Source organism: Tursiops truncatus, chromosome 1 (genome assembly GCF_011762595.2).
Source record: "Tursiops truncatus isolate mTurTru1 chromosome 1, mTurTru1.mat.Y, whole genome shotgun sequence".
Lineage (NCBI taxonomy): Eukaryota > Metazoa > Chordata > Mammalia > Artiodactyla > Delphinidae > Tursiops > Tursiops truncatus.
Window position 1 is genome coordinate 155,097,880 of NC_047034.1, and position 19,892 is coordinate 155,117,771.

The following is a 19,892-nucleotide window of genomic DNA, read 5'->3' on the forward strand; positions in this document are numbered from 1 at the left end:
GTGAGGCAGTGGCTGGAGCTAGGGGAGACGGATCAAGCTTCCCTGGAACATTCCTGCAAGCTCTCAAGGGTAGTGGAGCATGACAGCTGGCTCAGGATCCCAAGGGTCAAGTTTCAACATCTGATACAAATTATGAATGAAATCAGGAATCTTTGCTCCTGTGGGCGGGGCTAGTGCAAGGCCCAACGCTGAAGGCAGGGCCAGGGGAGCTGTCCTGGGAGAAAGCACTGCCCCATAACTTGCCGTACTCTGGGAATCTGGACAGCAGACCCGAGACCAACCTGTGCCCTGAAAAATCCTGTGGTTTTCCCCAGCCTGGAAGAACCCCATCTTGGCTGAAAGCAGGCCTGTCCGACAGTCCTGAAACCTCAGGCTAGCTGCAGAGCTGGGCATGCGTCTCTCTCCACCGAGGCTGGAATATCCCTCAAGTTTGAGGGGCGGTGTCTCCTCCATTTCGATTTTCCTTTCTTCAGAATGGATGGTGTGCAGAACTTCCCAGCAGGCCAAGGCCTTTGACTGAGGCCCAAGATGCAGAACGAGGCCCGGCCTTCACCTGAGGCGATGTGCCCCCCTCACACAAAGGTCAGCGGTCCCGTGATAACACGGTCCCCTCGGCATCGTCCTACAGCGTTCTGGTTCCTGGCTGGGCCTGGGTTCTATCTGGGGAGCAACCTATGAAGCCAGGCTCTGAGAGCAGGAAAATCTGGCTTGTTCCTGCCCGCTGCCTGGGCCGCTGTGAGGGATCTCCACCAGGACAAAGCACCAAACCATGCCTGCTCTGCTTTTCGTGGCTGAACAGCTGGAGGAATATGCCTCCACAGGCCAGCAGCTTGGGTCCCTGGCTCCTCGGAGAGTGAGGCCCAGACAGAGAGGCACAGGCACAGAAGGGCGAGGGGGGAAGAATCCGCTCAGGGCAGAGGAGAAACACAGGAAACAGTGGTGGGATTTAAAGAACTGTTTATTGCTCTGTAACTTCGTCGGGAAGCTGTTAACAAGACCCATGACAGCCAAGGGCCAGGTATGCATCTAGATCAGCTAGATTCACGTGTCCACCTCCTGATCCATATAAACTTGGCGCTTGGGGCCCTGTGCAGTCAAAGGCAGGCATCCTGGCAAACTGGTTAAATCCCAACAAGGAGAAACGATGCCGCAGATCATTTCCACCTCCCCAAATCCCATGTCCTAGATAATAAAGGAAAACACCACAAGTACTGCTCCAAAATAAAACCTGCCCCGGTCCCTTATGTCTGACTGAGGAGCCAGGAGCACCGAGGCTCTGCAGAAGCCAGGAACCCAGCACCAGAAGGCACCTGTCCCTCCCTCACTGTTCAGTGACCTCCCCAGAGGAGTCCCCAGCCCCAAGGGTGCACTCCGGCCACACCGCAGGAAGGCCGAGGCAGGGAGCCAAGCCTAAGGGAGCCCAGGGTTTCCAGTCCGAGCTGTAGTTGGTCCTGCTGGGTATGGCGGAGCTGTGGCCCTCACAGATTCTTCTGGAAGACCCGGTGCAGGCTCTGGGCCAGGACGTCAGTCTCCTCATAGCCCTCACAGCTTTGCTGCCAGCTCTCTGGCACCTGTTCCATGCCATAGTAGGCGCCAGCAATGGCCCCGGCCATGGTGGCAATGGTGTCTGTGTCCCCACCAAGTGAGATGGAATAGATGAGAGTCCTCTGGAGGCTGTTGAAGGCAGAGGGGATCTCGGGGTCGGGCTCCATGCAGCGCAGGAAGCAGTAGATGGCGGTGGGCACAGATTCAAAGGCAGCAATGCCATTCCCTGTGGGGAAGCCAGATTATGGGAACTTGAGCCACCCCCCTTCCCGAGCCCCACATGTCCCCAGGCTTCCTGCCACCTGCCACAAGTCAACACTCTCAGCTTCAAGCTGGGCTGCGATTAAGAGCACAGGCTCTGGAGTTAGGCTACCTGGGTTCAAATCCCGGCTCGCCGACCTACTGGCTGTGTGATTCCTGTATCCTGGGTTCAGCTCTTCGTGTAGAGAGTGAATAAAGTTAGGAATTCTCGCAGGGCTGGTGCAAGGGTGAAATGACATCCTAGAGGTGAAGCATTCTGCATAGTGCCCAGAACACAGTAAAGTACTATCACCATCAGCTGTAAAAAACCAGCGGCCGGCTGCCATCTCTGGGATGTTTATCTTTAAGGCTGAGGGTACTGTTGCCCTAGAACAAGAAGGAGCTGTGCTTGCAGCCTGCCAAAGACCCTACGGAACGTGGCTCTGCTGTCTCAGCAACCCTGGCAAAGGTGTGACGGCAGCAGGCGTTGACTCCAGGCACCCCTCCCACTCCTGAGCCCAAGACTGACCCTGAAGGATGACGGGTGGGAGACTACCCACCTAGCTTGGACACCACCTCCTCTCTGGTCACTGAGTCCTGCTCTAGAAGCTCCCCAATCTTCTTCAGTCGGCTGGAGTACGGACGCTCCTCCATGCCCAACCTGTGGGTTGGGGGCGAGATTTCAGGGAGGTCGGAGCCAGCAGGGTGGAGAAGGCAGGAGGGGGAAGGGCTGCATGGGAGGGCGAGGCAGGGACGTGGGCATCTGACACTTAAGCACGGGTGTCAGGGCAAGAAGTGGGAAGGGCGAGCCACCCGGTTTGTTCTCTGGGACCCGGAGAGCCCTGAGGCACAGCCAAGGCAAAGGGCTTCTTCCCACCCCTCCTTAGGGCCTGCAATTAAAGGAAGGTCTCAGCTTGAGGCAGGGCCACCCCACCAGCATGCACATGCACAGACGCGCCTCCAGCCCGCCTCCAGCCCGCATACTCACTCCCGGGCATCTGACACAGACTGGGCATCACTCTCCAGCTCCTCCATGTGGCCCAGGAGTTGTTCAAGGAAGTGCTCACTGGACGACTCACCCTGCAAAGCCAGGTGCACAGCCAGGGCCTGCAGGATGGCACCGTTGTAACCCAGGGAGGAGGCGTGTGTCAGCTGGGCCGAGAGCCGGGCAAACTAGGGCAAAGATGAGGGAGGCAAAGACCTGCTGTCACAGCACCCAAGCTGCAGAGGAGGGAGGGACGAGAGTGTCCAGAAGCCAGCCAGCCCTAACTACCTTCTGCACATCCTGGACACTGCTATAGGCCAGGGAGATGCCGGCCACCCGCATGGCGCCCCCGTTGCCGTAGGAGCCTTTGCCATTAAACTGGGCCCGGGCAGGCTCGAAGACATCACGGCACTTGGGGCTCAGGAGCTTCCTGAAGACGGTGATCACTCCAGCACCATAACCCCGGTCAGGGTCCTTCTTGTACTCCTGAGCAAACCTAGGGGAGAGAATGGGACAGCGCAGTGATCTAAGAGATGCCTGCCAGGGCTGGGAGAGAAGAAACCTGGCTGGTTTGGGAAAAGAGGAATCCTTGGGCCCTCAGGAGCCTGTGCCAGCGGTGCTGTCACTTCTAGCTTGGGAAGCTGCAGCTGCCCTAGGGAGAGTGTCCTGCAGCGGGGTGTGCGGGGAGGGTGTCCCGGCATGCACAGATGTCACTGCTCTGGTCAAGGGGTGCAATAACTCTGCCCACCTGGTTTGCTTCACCCCAGGACCACTGCCCTCACCTGTGCGCCATGTCCATCTCGTCGAAGGCCTCCTTGGCCAGCAGGGACTGCACCAGCGCCCTGGCCATGGCTGTGTCGTCTGTGTAGCACAGTGCTTCTGCAGGGACAGGGCGGGGGGCGGAGATCGAGCTGCAGGGCTCGAGGGTGGCGGCTTTGGCCTCCCACTCACTCGTTTTATCTACTACTTCCAGAAGGCTTCAAGTCAGCCTCTCACTCCCATCCAGTTTCCAGGGCTCTGAGTCAGTCACATGCCCTGCTGATTTCTGGAGGAAAACCTTCCACCCCTTCTGGCTGCATCTCCAGTCTTAATGGACCTGCTTTGGGCCTCTCAAATCTCCTGCATATTCCCCACCCTCCAGCCCAACCTATATGTGCAGCCAGAAAGAGTAGAATATCACTTTCCTCATCTCACTCTCCTGCTCGAATGGCTGTCTGCTGCCTTCAGGATGAGGTCCAAACTCACTGCCTTGGCCATCTGACGCCCGCCCTTCCTCACCCATCTTATATCCCACTGCTCCAATCCACATCCTCAGAACCAATCCTGGAGCCTGGGTCAAGTCCCTCCCACCTGGGGCTGCTCCCCCGCCCTCCTCTGGCCCTGGCTCCTTCCTCTGGGTGCCCGAGTCTACTGCTCTGGCACTTGTAACACACACCATTGGTTACGTGGTAGCTTCTCAAATAGGCTATAAGCCAGCTAGGGCCAAGGACTTGGTTTTATCTGAAGAAGAGACAGTTACAGAGAACTAAGCATACTCCCTAGTGAGCCCCTTCTTATTCCTCACATCTGCCTTCTGCCCTTGCCCCCCATCCCTGCCCTGCTCTGTGTATCCCAAGTCCCAACCCTGCCTTCTCCTCCCCTTTCACTCTCAGGAGCCCCCACACCCTACTTCACCAGGAAGAGAGGCTCACAGGCACCTACTCACAGCCACACTCTCCAGTCTGTCCTCAGAGGGACTGGTCCCTCTTGAAGTGCCCCCCAAGCCCAGTTCCCCAGGGACCTTGCCCTTCCTTTGTCTCAACTCCTCCCTCTGTAATGCAGCAGCACCTGGTCTCCCTCTGATCGGTCCCTGCACCCTGCTTTCCCCCAGGGAATCACTTCTCTCCCACTCCCAGTCCAGATGATAGGGGAGGGAGCCAATGCCACCTCCAGCCCAGCCAAACAGCACCCCATTCCCTGTTTCAGTGATGGACGGGTGACATAAGCCAGACCACTGAGACTCCATCAGAGACCTCTGCTGGTGCCACTGCGAAGAGAAACTTCCTCTGCTGGAGACGCTGAGCTGGGAACTGCTGAGGGCCACCCCGTGGGAAGGGTCTGTTACAGTGAAGCCCACCCAGAAGAACGCAGATCTGAATAAGGAGAGGAACTGAGTCTTGAGGAGATGGCTTGATTTAGCTCTGCTTAAAGCCAGACCTGCCCTGGACTTCTCAGTGATGCCAGCCAATGCATTCTTTTTGCTCAGGCCATTTTGAGTTGGGTTTTCTGCCACTTGCACCCAAAGGGTCCTAAAATCTCAAACTAAAATGTCTTCCCCTCATCTTAACATCAAACCAAAAATGAAATTATGAACTGTCCCCCCCATCCTGTCTTCACCTCAGCCACAGCTCATCTCTCTCCTTCCCTTCATACCAAACATACTCTATTTTCTCCTTTTCCATTTCCTCCTAAACCCACTGAAATCTAACTTCCAAGGTTCAACCTTCTACTGAAGATGCTTTTCTAAGTCTAGACTTCCCCCCACTTAACCTCTCTGTAGCCTCACACCAGTAACCAGTGTCTTCGTCTTGAAATTTTTTTTTTTTTTTGCGGTACGCGGGCCTCTCACTGTTGTGGCCTCTCCCGCCGCGGAGCACACGCGCAGGCTCATCGGCCATGGCTCACGGGCCCAGCCGCTCCGCGGCATGTGGGATCTTCCCGGACCGGGGCACGAACCCGTGTACCCTGCATCGGCAGGCGGACTCTCAACCACTGCGCCACCAGGGAAGCCCTGAAATTCTTTTCTGGAGTTTTGTTGTTACCCATCTCCCCTCTGCTTCTCCTCCTATAAACTGTTTCCTTCTCTAGCTCCTTTTCCTCCTCCAGGGTTCCGGGTGTGGCCCCTTTTTCTTACTATTCTACATGCTCTCCAAGAAGAATCATCCTCAGCCGTGATACTGCGCTGAGATCTGGGTGATGAGTTGACTGCACAGGGAGGGAGAGGCAGAGGGGAGAGAGCTTTACAGGCAAAGGGATAGCAGTACATGCAAAGGCCTGAGCTAGAGGAGGCACGAAGTGAGAGGAAGTGCAGCGCAGACAGCAAGGCCAAGGGTGGTATAAGGTGAAACTGGAGACGCAGGCGAGGGCCGGCCACGTAGGGAACATTAAGGAGTTTGGCTATGTCCTAAGGGTAATGGAAAATTACTGCAGAGATTCATGAGGGGAGGCCGCGATAAGATCTGCTTTCAGAAGTGCCCTCCAGCTGCGTGGAGATGGACTGGTGGCCAACTGACTCGGGAGACCCGGGTAAAACGCGTAAAATGGGTAAAATCGGCAGGAACTTAAGTATTGGACTACGCGCAATCTAGGCGTGGCTTGCACGGCTGGGAGGTCTGTGTAGCCAAGCCCCGGGCTGGTGCACGTTCGGGGCGAGACGTGCGAAGACGGGGCTCGGATTTGGACACGCTGAATCCAAGGTGCCCGCGGGTCGTGCAGAGCGGGCCCCTCCGGCCGCTGTCCCCTCCCCGCCTGAGTCCCTCGCAGCTCCCCGGTGCCCAGTGCGCCCGGCCCCGCCCACCTGTCCGCGTGCTCCCCGGCGAGCCGGGGTCCGGCTCCAGGTCCTGGACCCGACGCAGGACTGACGTCAGGTCGACGGTGTCGCGCGCCTCGTACACGGCGCCCACGCAGTCCCCGAGCAGCGCGCCCGCCAGGCAGCCGCGGAAGCGGGAGAGGGAGCGAGCCGCCCCAGCCCCTCCGCAGCCCGCCGCCGTCATCACCGCAGCCGCCGCCATCCGCGCGTACCAGCCGCCACTTCCGGTGCGGCCCGCGCGCGCCCCACCGCGCGGCTTTCCCCGGTCCCACAGCGCCACCCGGCGGCCCGGAGTCGCAGCTGCCCCGCGGGTGACAAGGGGCGGTCCCGCAGACCTCGTTTCGATTGGGCCCGGCCTCTGTATTTAGCCCGCGTTTCCCCGACCTGTAAACGGCGTCACAGCCGGGCGGGACGGCCACTAAAGGGTCCCCGAGGGCTGCGCACTGAGCCAGACCTTCGGGCCACTGCCCCCACGGTCGGCCAGCCGTGCCACAGCAGCCCCAGCTCGGGTCATTCAGTCCTGGACGGCCACCCCCAAGCCCTCCCCCTGTCACCCTAGCCCCCTCTGGGCCTCCCCTAGGCGTCAAGAGGGCACGCAAGGGTCCAGCTGGGACAGAGCTGGTTAGAGATCACGGCGCTGGAGCCCAGGGTGCTGGCCTAGCCCAGAGAAGGGCATGGGATTGGGAACATGGAGCTTGAGGGATGTTGTTACCATCTTTGCTCCTCCGTGCACAGGACTGCCAAGAGCCCTCTCCCCACTGGCTACATGCAGGGGTAGCAAAGAACCGTCTGGACTGAGAACCCCCGACCTTTATTAGATTCGTTCTCTCCACTGCCCTCCCTCTTTCATTTTCCACCAGCCTTCCCCTCCTCCCTCAGCCCCCTCGCTAGGTTAGCTCCAGCGGGCAGGTTTGGAGTGGACTCAGGGTGCGGTTTGTGGTGCGGGTGAAGGTGTCCACCTCCGGCACAAACTTCTCAGCCGGCATGGTCAGCTTCCGCCGGGTGTCCATGCACTTGGTGTCCAAGAGCATGGAGTTGGCCTTGCAGGCGATGTCAGCCTGCAGCCGGGCCAGATGCTGGTACAGGGCGTCCAGAGCATCCCTGGGGAGGAGGGATTAACAGCCCACCACCGCCGGTGTGAGGCTGGGAGGTCAGGGCTGAGCTCACCAGCCTTGAGTCAGGAAGACAGCAGGGAAGCTGGCAGGCAGGAAGGGACCCCAATGGTGGGAGGTGTCTCCCCGCCCGTCCTGCCCACTCCCCAAACCTACTGTGCCTGCGCCAGCTTCTGCTTCAGGGCAGCAGTGGTTGCCTCTAACTGGTAAACCTCCTCAGTGAGGCCGTACTGTGCCTGGAGGCAGAGGGGCAGGTTGGGAGTCCAGGTCAGCCACACTGTCCTTCTGCCCACGGGTCTGGGGGCTGCCCTGCGCCAGCACCCCTGCTTCACCAGGGAGTGAGTCATCCTGAGGAACCTTAGCCAGGGGCCCATGCCCCACTGGGGTGCCCTCGTACCTGGTCCCTGCAGAGTTCCACGTTGGGCCGGTAGGTCCTGGTCTCTAGCCGGGTGTGGCATAGCTTCAGGTTCTGTAACTTTCTGCGCAGATCCTCCTCCAGATGCCGGATGTCCTCCTGCAGCTCGGCAATCTCCTCCAAGGTCTGCAGGGACAGAGTGACTGGTCTCCACCTGGTGCACCCAGTCCGGGGCTTCCTGGCAGGGCCTCAGGCTCCTCATCCCACAGCAGGAAGTCCAGGCCCCAGGAGACCAAACGGAGAAGGCTCACATTCTTCTCTTGCCACTTGAGCTCACTGTACACTTTCTCCATCTCCCACAGCCGCTTCCTGAAGGCAAATTCCGTTGCAACCCTCTGGGCTTCCAGTTCGTTGTTGGTCTGAGGACAGAAAGTAGGCAGGGCAAGGGGAGGGTATGAGCTCTGGCCAGCTGAGGATGTCGCTCAGGTGAGGGGTGGGATGCCACATGGCTGACAGGGAACAGAAGACAAGCGCTTGAGTGCATGCTGGGGCCATCTCTTAGTCATGGAGGATCGGGGTAGGGGGAGTGGTCAGTCACCTTGGCAATAGTTAGGGCGATGGCCTCCCTCAGCTCTATGGACTCTTTCATCTCAGCCTCTGCTCGGTTCTTGTTGAACTGACTGTAGTCATCCCACTGCTGGAGTGTGGTGGAGCTGCAGGTGGCAGGAAATAATCAGAATATGGCCTCTGCGGGGAGGAAGAGAGACTGAATGAAACGCCCTTCTTACCCGCTGGGGACACGTGTGGGATTAATCTTCAGAGAGATGTTCGGGGACTTGAGGTTGAGAGAGAAGCAGCCTCTGTCAATGTCCACTGCCTCCATTTTGCCCCGATGGTCAGAGTTGAGCTGCTGTCGGACTTCCTGCAGGAGGCTGGGGACAGAACAGACTGGATCAGGAGCCATACCTCCAAGGCCCTGGAACGCAGCGCCCATGGTACTGAAGGGACAAGGAGGGATGGGAAGGCTGAGGTGACAGTGGAGCTGCCGCTGCAGCTGAGACAAATATAGGCACAGCTGGATGAGCTCCCCACAGACAAAACTATGGCACCAAGTGCTTGCACACACCCACAGGGCACACTCCAGTAGCCACACTCACAAGGCTCACACTCCCAGAAAGTCGGCGTGGTGGCACATGGGCTTCATCTCTCATGCTTCCAATAAATTGATAATGGCTGCCTAGAGCAGGTTCATGAGAAGTATTCTGAGACCACGTCCAGGTGGTGCAAAAAGTACTACAATCAGTGGGTGAGTGGTTTCTGCCATGGGCACGGCGGGGGCAGAAGGCGGCCTGAGAGCCAGTGACTTGTAACCCACGATACACATGTCCTACATTTAAAACACAGCCTTCAAAGGCGGGTGAATGTGCAAATGACACATCTCTCTCTTACCAGAGCTTCTCAAAGGCCTGGCTGATCTTCTGTTGCAAGGCCTCCTTGGTGGCTTCAATGACCTCTACCTCTTTGTGCAGCTCTTCCTCCACGGGGTCCTTCACCACATCAATGTCACGCCGACTCTCCCGCAGGGTCAGGCACTCAATGGCCACATCCAGAGGCAGATTCTTGGCCTGCAGGTTTTGTTCTGCTGACTCTTTCATCTAGAAAAGAGAGGGCACAGGAGGCTGGTGGGGCCATCCGCTGGGAAGCAGCTCTCATCCCCACTTAGGCCAAGTGACTCAGATGGACATGCCACCAAATACCCTGACCCGGAAGAGGGGAGGGAGAGGGAGGTCCTTGCAGGCAGGGTCTCCTGGCACCCTGCCCTGGCTCCCTGCCTGTGTCAGGGCGTCGATCTCGGCATCTAAATCCGTCAGACACTTGTCCAGCGTCTCCTTCCACCGGTTGACAGAATCAATCCTCTCTGCCAGTCGAGTCCTATTGTCATGTTCGTCCCAAATGGTCTGGAAGAGACAGAGCCAGATAAAGAGGTTATCGGGAGTTGGGGGCTATCCCTTTCCCACCCAACTGGGCTCCGGCCCCCAACCTGGTTGTTGGTTTCATTGCAGAGGACCCGGGCCTCCTGGCGGATCTGGTGTGAGGCATCTCGCTGCCGCTCAGCGTTAGTGGACAACAGGCAGCTGTTGGTGTGCCAGTCCGGCAACTGGAAACGTGGACTGGGCTTGACACTCAGGGTGGCCATGGTGCAGGAGCCGAAGGCTCAGGGACCCCAGGCCTGTTCCAAGACACCCACCTCTGCTGGAGGGAGCAAACAAGGCTGCAGGAGACCACTGAGGAAAGCCTCCAAAGGATGTGCTCCTGTCCGTTTCGCTCCAAGCCCCTTCCTGCTGGAAGCCTGCTTGGAAACAGCACTCCCTACACTCAACTTCGTGTGAGGCATTAACTAAGTTTCCTCCCACCCATGCATCCACAGACACAAACTGCTGGATCCTACAGGTCCTGGAGCAGGTGAAAGGGGATAATGGGGCTCCTCAGTGTGTGTGTGTCCGCGTGTGTGTGTGTGCATGTGCGTGTGCGTGTGTGTGTGTGTAGTGCCAAGTGCTCGGCGGGGCTGGCGGAAGGGGGGGGGGCAGGTAGCAGGAAAAGTAGTCCTTAATCCAGTTTCCACCACTACTTCCAGTAACCAAGTCCTGTGCAACTTTCTTTGCTTTCCCTGCCCCAGCTTTGGGCTAGGGCCCTGCGGGATCTAAGAGAAGGAGCCCTATCCCCATCCAGAGAGGACCGGCTTGTTTCGAAGGGGCTTCGAATTGGCCCTAGGGAATTGGTGGTGGGGGGCTGGTCCCCTCCCCACCTGGGTCATATTCCCTCCCTCTGCCCTCTGCTGGAGGAGGAGGAGCGGGTGTGTGAGGGGCCCCAGCGGGAGGAGCTGCGGTTTGTCTAGTTCCAGCCCAATCCCTCCCTTCCCCTCCTAGGATAATCATCTTCAGTTTAAATTAATACCCCGGCGCAGAGAAAGGAGCGGGAGCGGGTGAGCACCTCCCCACCCCTGTCCCCTCCTCCTCTCACCTTCCCAGCGCGCACTTCCGCCTCCCTTCACCGACTCCTCTGTTAAGCGCCCCCGGTTGCTAGGCACCCCTCTTCCGCGCGCGGGTCATCACAGCCCGCGTTCAGCTTGGTCACCGCCGGGCGGCGCGACGGTGGCGGCGGCCGTTGGGGCCCAGAGGCCTTCCGGGTAGGAAAGGGCCGGCGGCGGGGCTGGTGCAGCAAGAGGATGCGGAGGAGGAGGGCATCAGGATATCGCGTTCACTTCATTCACAAGTTAAAAATCTTTACTTTGATAAAGGTTACGCATCGACATGGCAAAAAGAAAAAAAAAGGTGCCGTGCATAGCCAGAGTAATCTCCCAGTCAGGCTCACTCTCCAGCAGGTATCCTTCCCAGAACTTAACATTATTTACACACATTCTACTGATTCTGTCTTTCCCAATAATTTCATCATCTGCTTGACGGCATAGAAGGAATGATCATCGTAATTGGAGAGGGCACGTCCCTGGGAGAGGTAACAGGTATTAGAAGTAATGCTCAGTATCCAACCATTTCTCTAAAAAGGAGAAGGAAAAAAAAATCCAATCGTGCTAGTACCGTTCTAGACATTGGAAGATGTTGACAGGTAATGTACATAACTAATAGGTGAGGTAGGCATTACCCCCATTTTTGCTAGTAACTGAAGAGACTGGTAAGGATGGAAACCTAGATGCATCTGGTCCCCAGGTCTACCTTCTCTCAGTTACGACTCCGCACTGCCTCTAGTGGTGGCGCTGGACAGCAAGAGGAAGGCAGGGATGCTATCCCCAGCTTGCCCGCCTGCTCCTCTCTGAGGGCAGTGCAGAAAAATCCTAGGAGATGGATGCTATGACCACCATCGTCTTACAGGCGAGGAAACTGAGGCACAGAGAAGTGAGGAACGTACCCAGGGTCACAAAACTAAGTGGTAGAGCTTGGATCCAAACTCAGGCAGTCTGCTCCAGAGGCTAAGTTCTGGTCTGATGGATGGAGGGTAAGAGAGGAGTCCAAGAAGAGTCCTCAGTTTTAAAACCTCAGTGATTGGTGGGATGGGGTCACAGTGGGAAGAGAGGCAGAGAACCCAGGGCTTGGCAGGCAAGGGGATGATGAGGTTGGCTTTTGAGTAGTTTGAGGTGATTGTGGTGGATCTAGGTATTGCTGTCCAGGAGGCAGTTAGAAATGTGAGTCTGGAACTCTGCAGAAAGACAGACTGGAACATTTCCAAGACTTCCTTGATCACAGAATTTTGTTTTTTCACAGAATATTTTCTAAACTCTAATACATGGCTCATAAACCAGACATGCATGGGAATTTGTGATATAGCTCTTTTACTAGGATTAAAGAAGACAAATAAAAGGTCCTGGACAAATTAATTGCTGGGAGAAATGATAAGATTTTGGCATAGATATTTGGAAACTTAACAAAAAGAAGTAAACAAATATGGAAGAATGGTGGTGGCTTTGGCGTGTATCTCTGACCATGGTGGTGGTTTTGGTGTTCATGACTCCCGAGGCTCCTGCACATCCTGGACAAAGGAAGAAGATATTAGCAGAAAAGGTCGGACAGCTGATGGACTGGACTCAGAAAAACAGAGTGATAAGAATGAATGATGCCATGTTCAATCGTTTTGTATTAGAAAAACCAAGAAACTATTCTGTTATTGTGACGTTTACTACTCTCCAGAAGTTTAGATTACGTGTAACATGCAAACTTGCTCTTCAAGAATTTCAGATCTTGGCAGATTCCTGGCAATTCTCCAGTGCATTCAGCAACAAGGTATTTTTTGCTATGGTGGATTTTGATGAAAGCCCCGAGGCCTCTGAAATGCTCCAGGTGATGTCTGTTCCGAATGTCCTCCACTTTTCTGCTAAAAGTAAATTTACAGCAGATGACATTTAAAATTTCAAAGAGAGGGGTATCATAGCGCAGCAAATGTTCACATGGGTAGCCGAGAGAAATGAGAGACGGATGGTCAATGTCAGAACCAGGAAGCCTATAAATTATTACTATTCCTTCAAGTTAGGGATATCTTTGGCTCTCATCGGTGGACTTGTGTATGTATTGAAATGGAATAGGAAATTTAGTTTTAACAAAAATTTATGGGCAGTTTTAGCTGTGTTTTGATGTCATCTGGTCCAATGTGGACTCATATACGAGGAGCCCCATTTGCTCAAAGCAATACACAGGACAGACACATTATATTCATGAAGTGCATTACTTTCAGTTTGTAGCAGAAATGTATATCATTTCTCTGTTTCATGTGTGCATTACCCTGGGAATGTTGCTCTTCGATACAGCTGCCACCTCTCCTATGATCATTATAAATAGGAAGATAATGTCCATGACTTGTTTGTGTCTAGTTGTAATATTCTTCAGTTGGCTGCTTTCTCTCTTCAGATTTAAAGAACATAACTATCCATTCCACATTCTCGTGAATTAAAAAGGATCCTAGAGATGTAGACAAGGAAGCAAGAAATTTTTTTAAAATGTGAAAATAAAAACATGAAAACAGCAGAATATGAACTCGTAACTTTTTTAATTGATTAAGACTTAGCCAAAGGAGACATGAGGTGCCCTGACAATAACAAGCTATTTTCTCTCAAAATCTGTGAAGTGTTATGTTATGTATCTTCTCTGTTCTTCTCAATTTTCTCCTCCCAGTAAATGTCATAGATTACCTTACTTAGTGAATTCCAATAATTAAAATCCTCAGAGTATACACCTTTTACTGAATTAGGACAGTGTTTAAAAGTACTTTAGTTAATATTTGGTCAGCTGATCTTATTCTAATATGAAAAATATCTTGATAAGGTATCCATCCCCACATCTAGCTCCTGAAGTTAAAACTGTATTGCCTTTTTTGGAGGTGTATATTTGCACAGCTTACTTCGTGTGTTGTTCCCTGAAGACTTATCTTTCTTTAGCGTGCACTTCCAATGTCTAGAGGCAGATACAGTACTACGTGGTGCTCCATCTCCCAAGTCTTTTCTACTGAAATACGCTATTGTGCTTCCTGATGGTTGTAGATATTACAGACTAATTAAATACTGGATTGTTTCTCCACGATCGTTAACGACTTTTTATCTGGAAAGATTTCAGGTAAATTATCTTTCTTTATTTCTCTTCCAAGAGGGCAATTTCTAACAAAATAGTAGTTCCTATTTTGGTGTTGATGTGAGGTTGTTTTCAATTAAATTTAAATCTAAGGGAAAAATATAAAGACAATTCAGAGCATGAATGATGATTTTATTCACTGTTTTCTGTTTAGAAGCATGCTAAAATGTCAGGTTATTTCCAATATGCAGAAATGTAAAACTGAATGTCTTAAAAGCTGTTCTATTTTGGCCTTTCTACCTTCTTAAGTGGAGAAACAAAGTACAAATTTGGAGATTCCACCCTCCCCCCGCCCCCTTACCTTCATTCTGTCGTATGTAGATAACCAAAGTTAAGTTCCAAATGGCTTATTAATGTGCTTGGCAAATGACAGCAAAGTTGTATTCTACTATTAAATTGAACTCTGGTCTTCCCTCTGGAAATTGCAATTTTAGAAAAGTGAGAACTGTGATTGTGAAAATGTTTTTCAAGCAACAGCAATTTAGTGTCACATCAGAAGATTTCTGCTTTAAATTGGGACTGGCTTTGGCTACTTACAACCAAGTGACCCACCTTCGAGGTACAGTGGAAGATCTTGATGTTTTTTTATTTTTATTTTATTTATTTATTTAATTTGTTTATTATTTTTGGCTGCATTGGGTCTTCATTGCTGCCCGTGGGCTTTCTCCAGTTGCAGCGAGAGGGGGCTACTCTTCGTTGTGGTGCGCGGGCTTCTCACTGCAGTGGCTTCTCTTGTTGTGGAGCATGGGCTCTCGGCGCGCGGGCTTCAGTAGCTGTGGCTCACGGGCTCAGTAGTTGTGGCTCGCGGGCTCTAGAGTGCAGGCTCAGTAGCTGTGGTGCACGGGCTTAGTTGCTCACGGCATGTGGGATCTTCCCGGACCAGGGCTCGAACCCGTGTCCCCTGCACTGGCAGGCAGATTCCTAACCACTGTGCAACCAGGGAAGCCCCGAAGCTCAGGTTCTTGATGTCTCATCGCAGAAAGAATTCAGTGAGAGACAAAGTGATAGGTAAGAAGTGGATTTATTTAGAGAGAAACACTCCACAGAGTGTGGGGCATCTCAGAAGGTGAGAAAGGCCGATCTTGATGTTTTTGTATGAGTTGTTTGCCAAGGGATTTGGGTATAGTTGCTCTAGTAAATTGCACTTTTTTAAAAACACAGAGAGAGTGGAAATAGTTTCTCTCTCTAACTTAGGCATTTTTGTTTGTTTGTACACTACTCCAAAGGAAACTGCTTGACTCTGGCCTTTTTTCCAGCTTACTTTTCTGTTGCTCTCACACCTGCCTCAGGCCAAATAAATTCACGTTGACATCCTCAAGGTTGAGACTTAAGTGAGACTAAGTAGTTTTGTATACAATAGTCAGAGAGAATGAACCGCTGTTTCAACTACACAGCTGCAGATGATTTAATCTGGAGGTTGAAACAACCAACAACCCCCCTCCTCGACTCTATTTGCCCTTCCACTTTCTTGTATAAGAAAGAAAAGTCTATCAGTTTAAATGAATGGAAAGTAGCTTTGCTGCATTCAAAGTAAAGTGTTATACTTTTGTGCAGATTTAAAAATGAGTATCTAGGGCTTCCCTGGTGGCACAGTGGTTAAGAGTCTGCCTGCCAATGCAGGGGACGCGGGTTCGAGCCCTGGTCTGGGAGGATCCCACATGCCGCGGAGCGGCTGGGCCCGTGAGCCACGGCTGCTGAGCCTGCACATCTGGAGCCTGCTCTCCGCAACTGGAGAAAGCCCTCGCACAGAGATGAAGACCCAACGCAGCCAAAATAAATAAATAAATAAATTAATTTAAAAAAATGGGTATCTAAAGGGTCTTTTTTTGGAGTAGAATAAATTTTTATTACACAGCATCTTATTTTAAAAAAGACTTTATCTTCATAGAATACATCTTCACATTAGAGATTCCCACAATGGGAAAACAACAACTTATTACTTATAATTTTATATCTGTGGACAGATTATTTTAGGACAAGTAAAATAAACACATTTGACGATTAAGTCTAGGTTTAGAATCTGTAACAATTTGAAACATCTATAAAGGGACCTCTTCCCTACATGGAACTTCTCTATATTCAGGAACTCTCCAGGCTCTTCTTCCTAGGATTTAGAAATCAGTAATGTGAAACATCAGCATTTCTAATTTGCCAGTTTACCTTGGACATGTAACCATCAGTAACTGGTATCGACTGAACAGAGCGGGAAACTTTGCAAAAACTAAACACTGCCTAATTTTCTGAAAGTCTTTATTCTCGAATTAACAGTCTCTCCCTTTCTCTACCATCCTAGGACAAATATAGAAGTCTGATCAGCTATTGAGAGCAATAAAGCTGAATTCCCTTTAAGAGTTTGATAAATTAAAAGGCAAAAGCTCATATATAATGTTTAGTTATACTGTGAGTCTTGTGAGAAGCTGAGAGACACCCCATTAACTCCCCAGCATAGAGAACTCAGTCTGACAATTTTTTGGTTACAATTGCTCTCAAATCTTTCCTCAAAGATTACATTCTAAAAATAACGAGGTGATTAGGAGAAGAGGTTTGTCTCACCAATGGACTTATCTGTTATTTCCTCCTTATTGTGAATTGAATGGCATGACAGAGCAGAGGCAAGGGAGGTGTACAATCAATTTTCAAGGTATTACGTCTAAAAGGTCAGAGCTTCCATAGCATAGCAACAGCTGTGCAGATGCCCTCATCATGATCGTTGAAATAACAAAGCCTAGCAAAGGTGAAAGCTGAGAGTGCCAATCCCTGGAATATAGTCACAACTTGTCCAATGTCCCAGTGACTATGAAGAGGGAGGGGCTGCAGCCAGGGAGTAGTTCATTGCAGAGCAAGGATTCAAATAAGCAGCTGGAATTAGGCCCAGGAGCAAAACACTGACAACCCTCTCACCAATCCAGTGGAGACATGCAGCCTTGGAACCAGAATGGTGGCTGGGTGACAGGTGAATGTCCTGTATTCCACACCATCCTGGGGTAGGTTGGTCCTGGAGAAATGCTGAGACATGAATGGTCTGACCACTGGTGCTCAGAGGAACAGAGCTTGTCCTCCTCAGGCACCACAGAGGACACGGCCTCCAGAGAGTCGCCCTGTCGCTCCTTAAAGGGTCTTAATGTAGATATTAGTAATACTTTTAAATTAAAGATTTAAAACACACCTTTTAATATAGTAAAAAAATAACACTATTCAAAGAAATACCACAAACGGCAAACATTTATAATCTAAAATCTTTATAAAAGTACAAAAATAAATTAGAAAAATTAAACTCATAAAATGGTTAAGCAACCTTAATTTTACATTTGTATAAAACACAAGTGAAAACCATCTGAATGATGGTGGTGACTGAAATCCTGTTTGGTAAAGTATCCTATTCCTATGTTGTTTTTGGTTTTGTTTTTTGCAACATAATATGCAATTTCCATTTGACAGTTTATGTTGCAGTAAATAAAGAGTAATATTGTACAGTTAGCAGTTGCAAGTACTTTTTTTTTTTTTTTGCAGTACGCGGGCCTCTTTTTGCGGTATGCCGGCCCCTCACTGCTGTGGCCTCTCCCGTTATGGAGCACAGGCTCCGGACGCGCAGGCTCAGCGGCCATGGCTCACGGGCCCAGCTGCTCCGCGGCATGTGGGATCCTCCCGGACCAGGGCGCGAACCCACGTCCCCCGCGTCATCAGGCGGACTCCCAACCACTGCGCCACCAGGGAAGCCCACAAGTACTTTTGAGTTGGGCTGTTTCTGAGGTCCGTTAGCAAAAAAGTCCATTAACATTTTATTTCAGCTGAGAATCAGACATCATATAAAGCTTCATAATCCTAAACCACGAATATGTCTGCTTTGTTTATAAGTAAATCTTGAACCCAAGCATTATTCTTTTTTTTAAAAAAATCTTTACTGGAGTATAATTGCTTTACATTGTTGTGTAAGTTTCCCAAGGATTATTCCTTTTTAAAAATTATTTATTTATTTATTTATTTAGGCTGTGTTGGGTCTTTGTTGCTGTGCACGGGCTTTCTCTAGTTGCGGTGAGCGGGGGCTACTCTTTGTTGCAGTGCACGGGCTTCTCATTGCAGTGGCTTCACTTGTGTGGACCATGGGCTCTAGATGCGCGGGCTTCAGTAGTTGTGGCACGTGGGCTCAGTAGTTGTGGCTCGCGGGCTGTAGAGCACAGGCTCAGTAGTTGTGGCACACAGGCTTAGTTGCTCTGCAGCATGAGGGATCTTCCCGGACCAGGGCTCAAACCCGTGTCCCCTGCTTTAGCAGGTGGATTCTTAACCACTGTGCCACCAGGGAAGTCCCCCAAGGATTATTCTTAAAGGAAAATATTTTAATAGAGAAAAGTATGAGACAAGTGCTGCTCTATAAAGGCATTGCAAAGATCTCTATAGATTGTGGAAATTACAGAAATAACAAAAGTGACAGAAGGCAGGAAAACAGTCATCTTTTTTCACCAGATAAAACTAAAGATTCCAGTCCCCTTTATGATAGAGACATTTTATCAAGTATAGTAAAAATGATCCCATCCTTTCCTGGCACTGACAGATTAACCCAATTATTTCCTAAAAGCATCTGCAAGGCATGCAAGTCTCAGCAGCCAAAGAATTTGTCAAATGATCAGACGACTGAAACATGGAAACTACATGAACTGAGAGTTCAAGATGTATGGCCCCCCCTCCAAAAAAAAAACCACCTCGGAATTTTACCTTAGATTGCCGCCTCATTTCTCCATGCTTTATTGTAGTGCTCTGAGCACGCTTTTACCTGAAGTTTCAAGCAGGTGAACTCTAATATAATTGGAGACTTGTTCTGTCCAGTCCAGCATGTCTTATTAATCAATTAGAGCAATCGTCCGATTACTGTCTGCCTAGATAACCGTCATGCTTTTCTGGTACTACACTTAGGGATGCTACAGCCTGATTTATCAGAGCATGCCTTCGCATCACCGTTACACATATTTCCCCCATTTAACTGTATGAATTTGGGTGTAGTTATTGACGTTTTTAGAATTTTCCTTATCAGTGTAGTTACTGGGAAGATTGACAGTAGAGTGATTCTCTTCAATTTGTCAAACTTAACAACTGACACACATAGTTAAAAAAAACTCAACCCATCAGCATTTGTTAGTTAAGCTAACTAGAGCTTCTTCAGCATCAGTAACAAGATCCTTTAAGAAAACAAACTGTACTGTTAGGGCTGCACAGACTCTGGCGACATGTAGGTGGGAGAAGACTGGGGTGAAGAACACATAATAGCCAGAAGGGAACAGACTGAATTCTCTGATGTTCTGGAGAACAGAAATAGGGTAAATGGAAATAATGAAGGGACAAGTTTTTAATATTTAGGCTGGACTGCTTCAAAGTAGTGAGTTACCCCCAGGTAAGGTGCTCATCCTCATAGGGATTCCTGCTTGCTTGGAGGCCTCACCTCACACTAGGGTTCCTTTGAGTCCAGACCTGTGCAGACTGGGCAGAGTGGCGGGGCTGTGGAGAGTGTGCTCCATCCAAAGGGACCAACCACTCTTGAGCTTCCCCTGGTGGCAGCTGTAAAGGGATACTGAAGGAATAGTGAAATTGATGACCGTCCTTACTTTTTAAGGGATTTTTATGTGAGATCTTCTGATTTTTTTAAATATTAGGGACTAATAAAAATATTTTAAATACCAAACAAAAATTATTTGCAGACAGAAATTGGCTGCCAACTTGAGACCTCTGATTTTACTCTATTAACTTCAATTATGGAATGAAAAGTGATATACCTGAAGCTATGCCGTTAGGACAGTTGAGAGCTGGTTTTCAAAATTTCAGTCCAGGGTTTTCTTGCATATCATACCTGGGCTGTGTATCCACTTCAGTGCCTGTGACAATTCCCCGTCCATTTCAGTTTCTTTTTATCCTACCTATTCTTAAGTTCTTTCACTGCCTGGCAGAGTTCGCAAGCCTGGCTTCTTGC

At 50.9% G+C, this 19,892-nt stretch overlaps 2 protein-coding genes and 1 pseudogene across 3 annotated transcripts; all 3 read right to left on the reverse strand.

The window, feature by feature from the left end:
• Positions 1-940: 940 nt before the first annotated feature.
• Positions 941-6,568, reverse strand: ADPRS (ADP-ribosylserine hydrolase). The gene is made up of 6 exons (XM_033838040.2): positions 6,327-6,568; positions 3,553-3,649; positions 3,059-3,266; positions 2,774-2,958; positions 2,346-2,446; positions 941-1,771 (listed from the first exon to the last, which is right to left on the reverse strand). The coding sequence occupies exons 1-6, from the start codon at positions 6,538-6,540 to the stop codon at positions 1,479-1,481; spliced, it is 1,098 nt and encodes a 365-aa protein (XP_033693931.1). The 5' UTR covers positions 6,541-6,568; the 3' UTR covers positions 941-1,478.
• Positions 6,569-6,674: 106 nt separating this feature from the next.
• TEKT2 (tektin 2) lies at positions 6,675-10,962 on the reverse strand. 2 transcript variants are annotated; one of them, XM_073792041.1, is made up of 10 exons: positions 10,827-10,962; positions 9,847-10,055; positions 9,638-9,763; positions 9,255-9,460; positions 8,594-8,737; positions 8,404-8,518; positions 8,117-8,224; positions 7,848-7,991; positions 7,607-7,686; positions 6,675-7,439 (listed from the first exon to the last, which is right to left on the reverse strand). In XM_073792041.1, exons 2-10 carry the CDS (start codon positions 10,000-10,002, stop codon positions 7,226-7,228), a joined length of 1,293 nt encoding a protein of 430 aa, XP_073648142.1. In that variant the 5' UTR covers positions 10,003-10,055; positions 10,827-10,962; the 3' UTR covers positions 6,675-7,225. The 2 variants fall into 2 exon arrangements, with proteins under 2 accessions (XP_073648142.1, XP_033693937.2); XM_033838046.2 differs by having other exon boundaries at positions 9,847-10,058; positions 10,827-10,894.
• A 4,641-nt stretch (positions 10,963-15,603) lies between these two features.
• On the reverse strand, positions 15,604-18,765 carry LOC101339243 (succinate dehydrogenase [ubiquinone] cytochrome b small subunit, mitochondrial pseudogene; annotated as a pseudogene).
• Between the last annotated feature and the right edge of the window lie 1,127 nt (positions 18,766-19,892).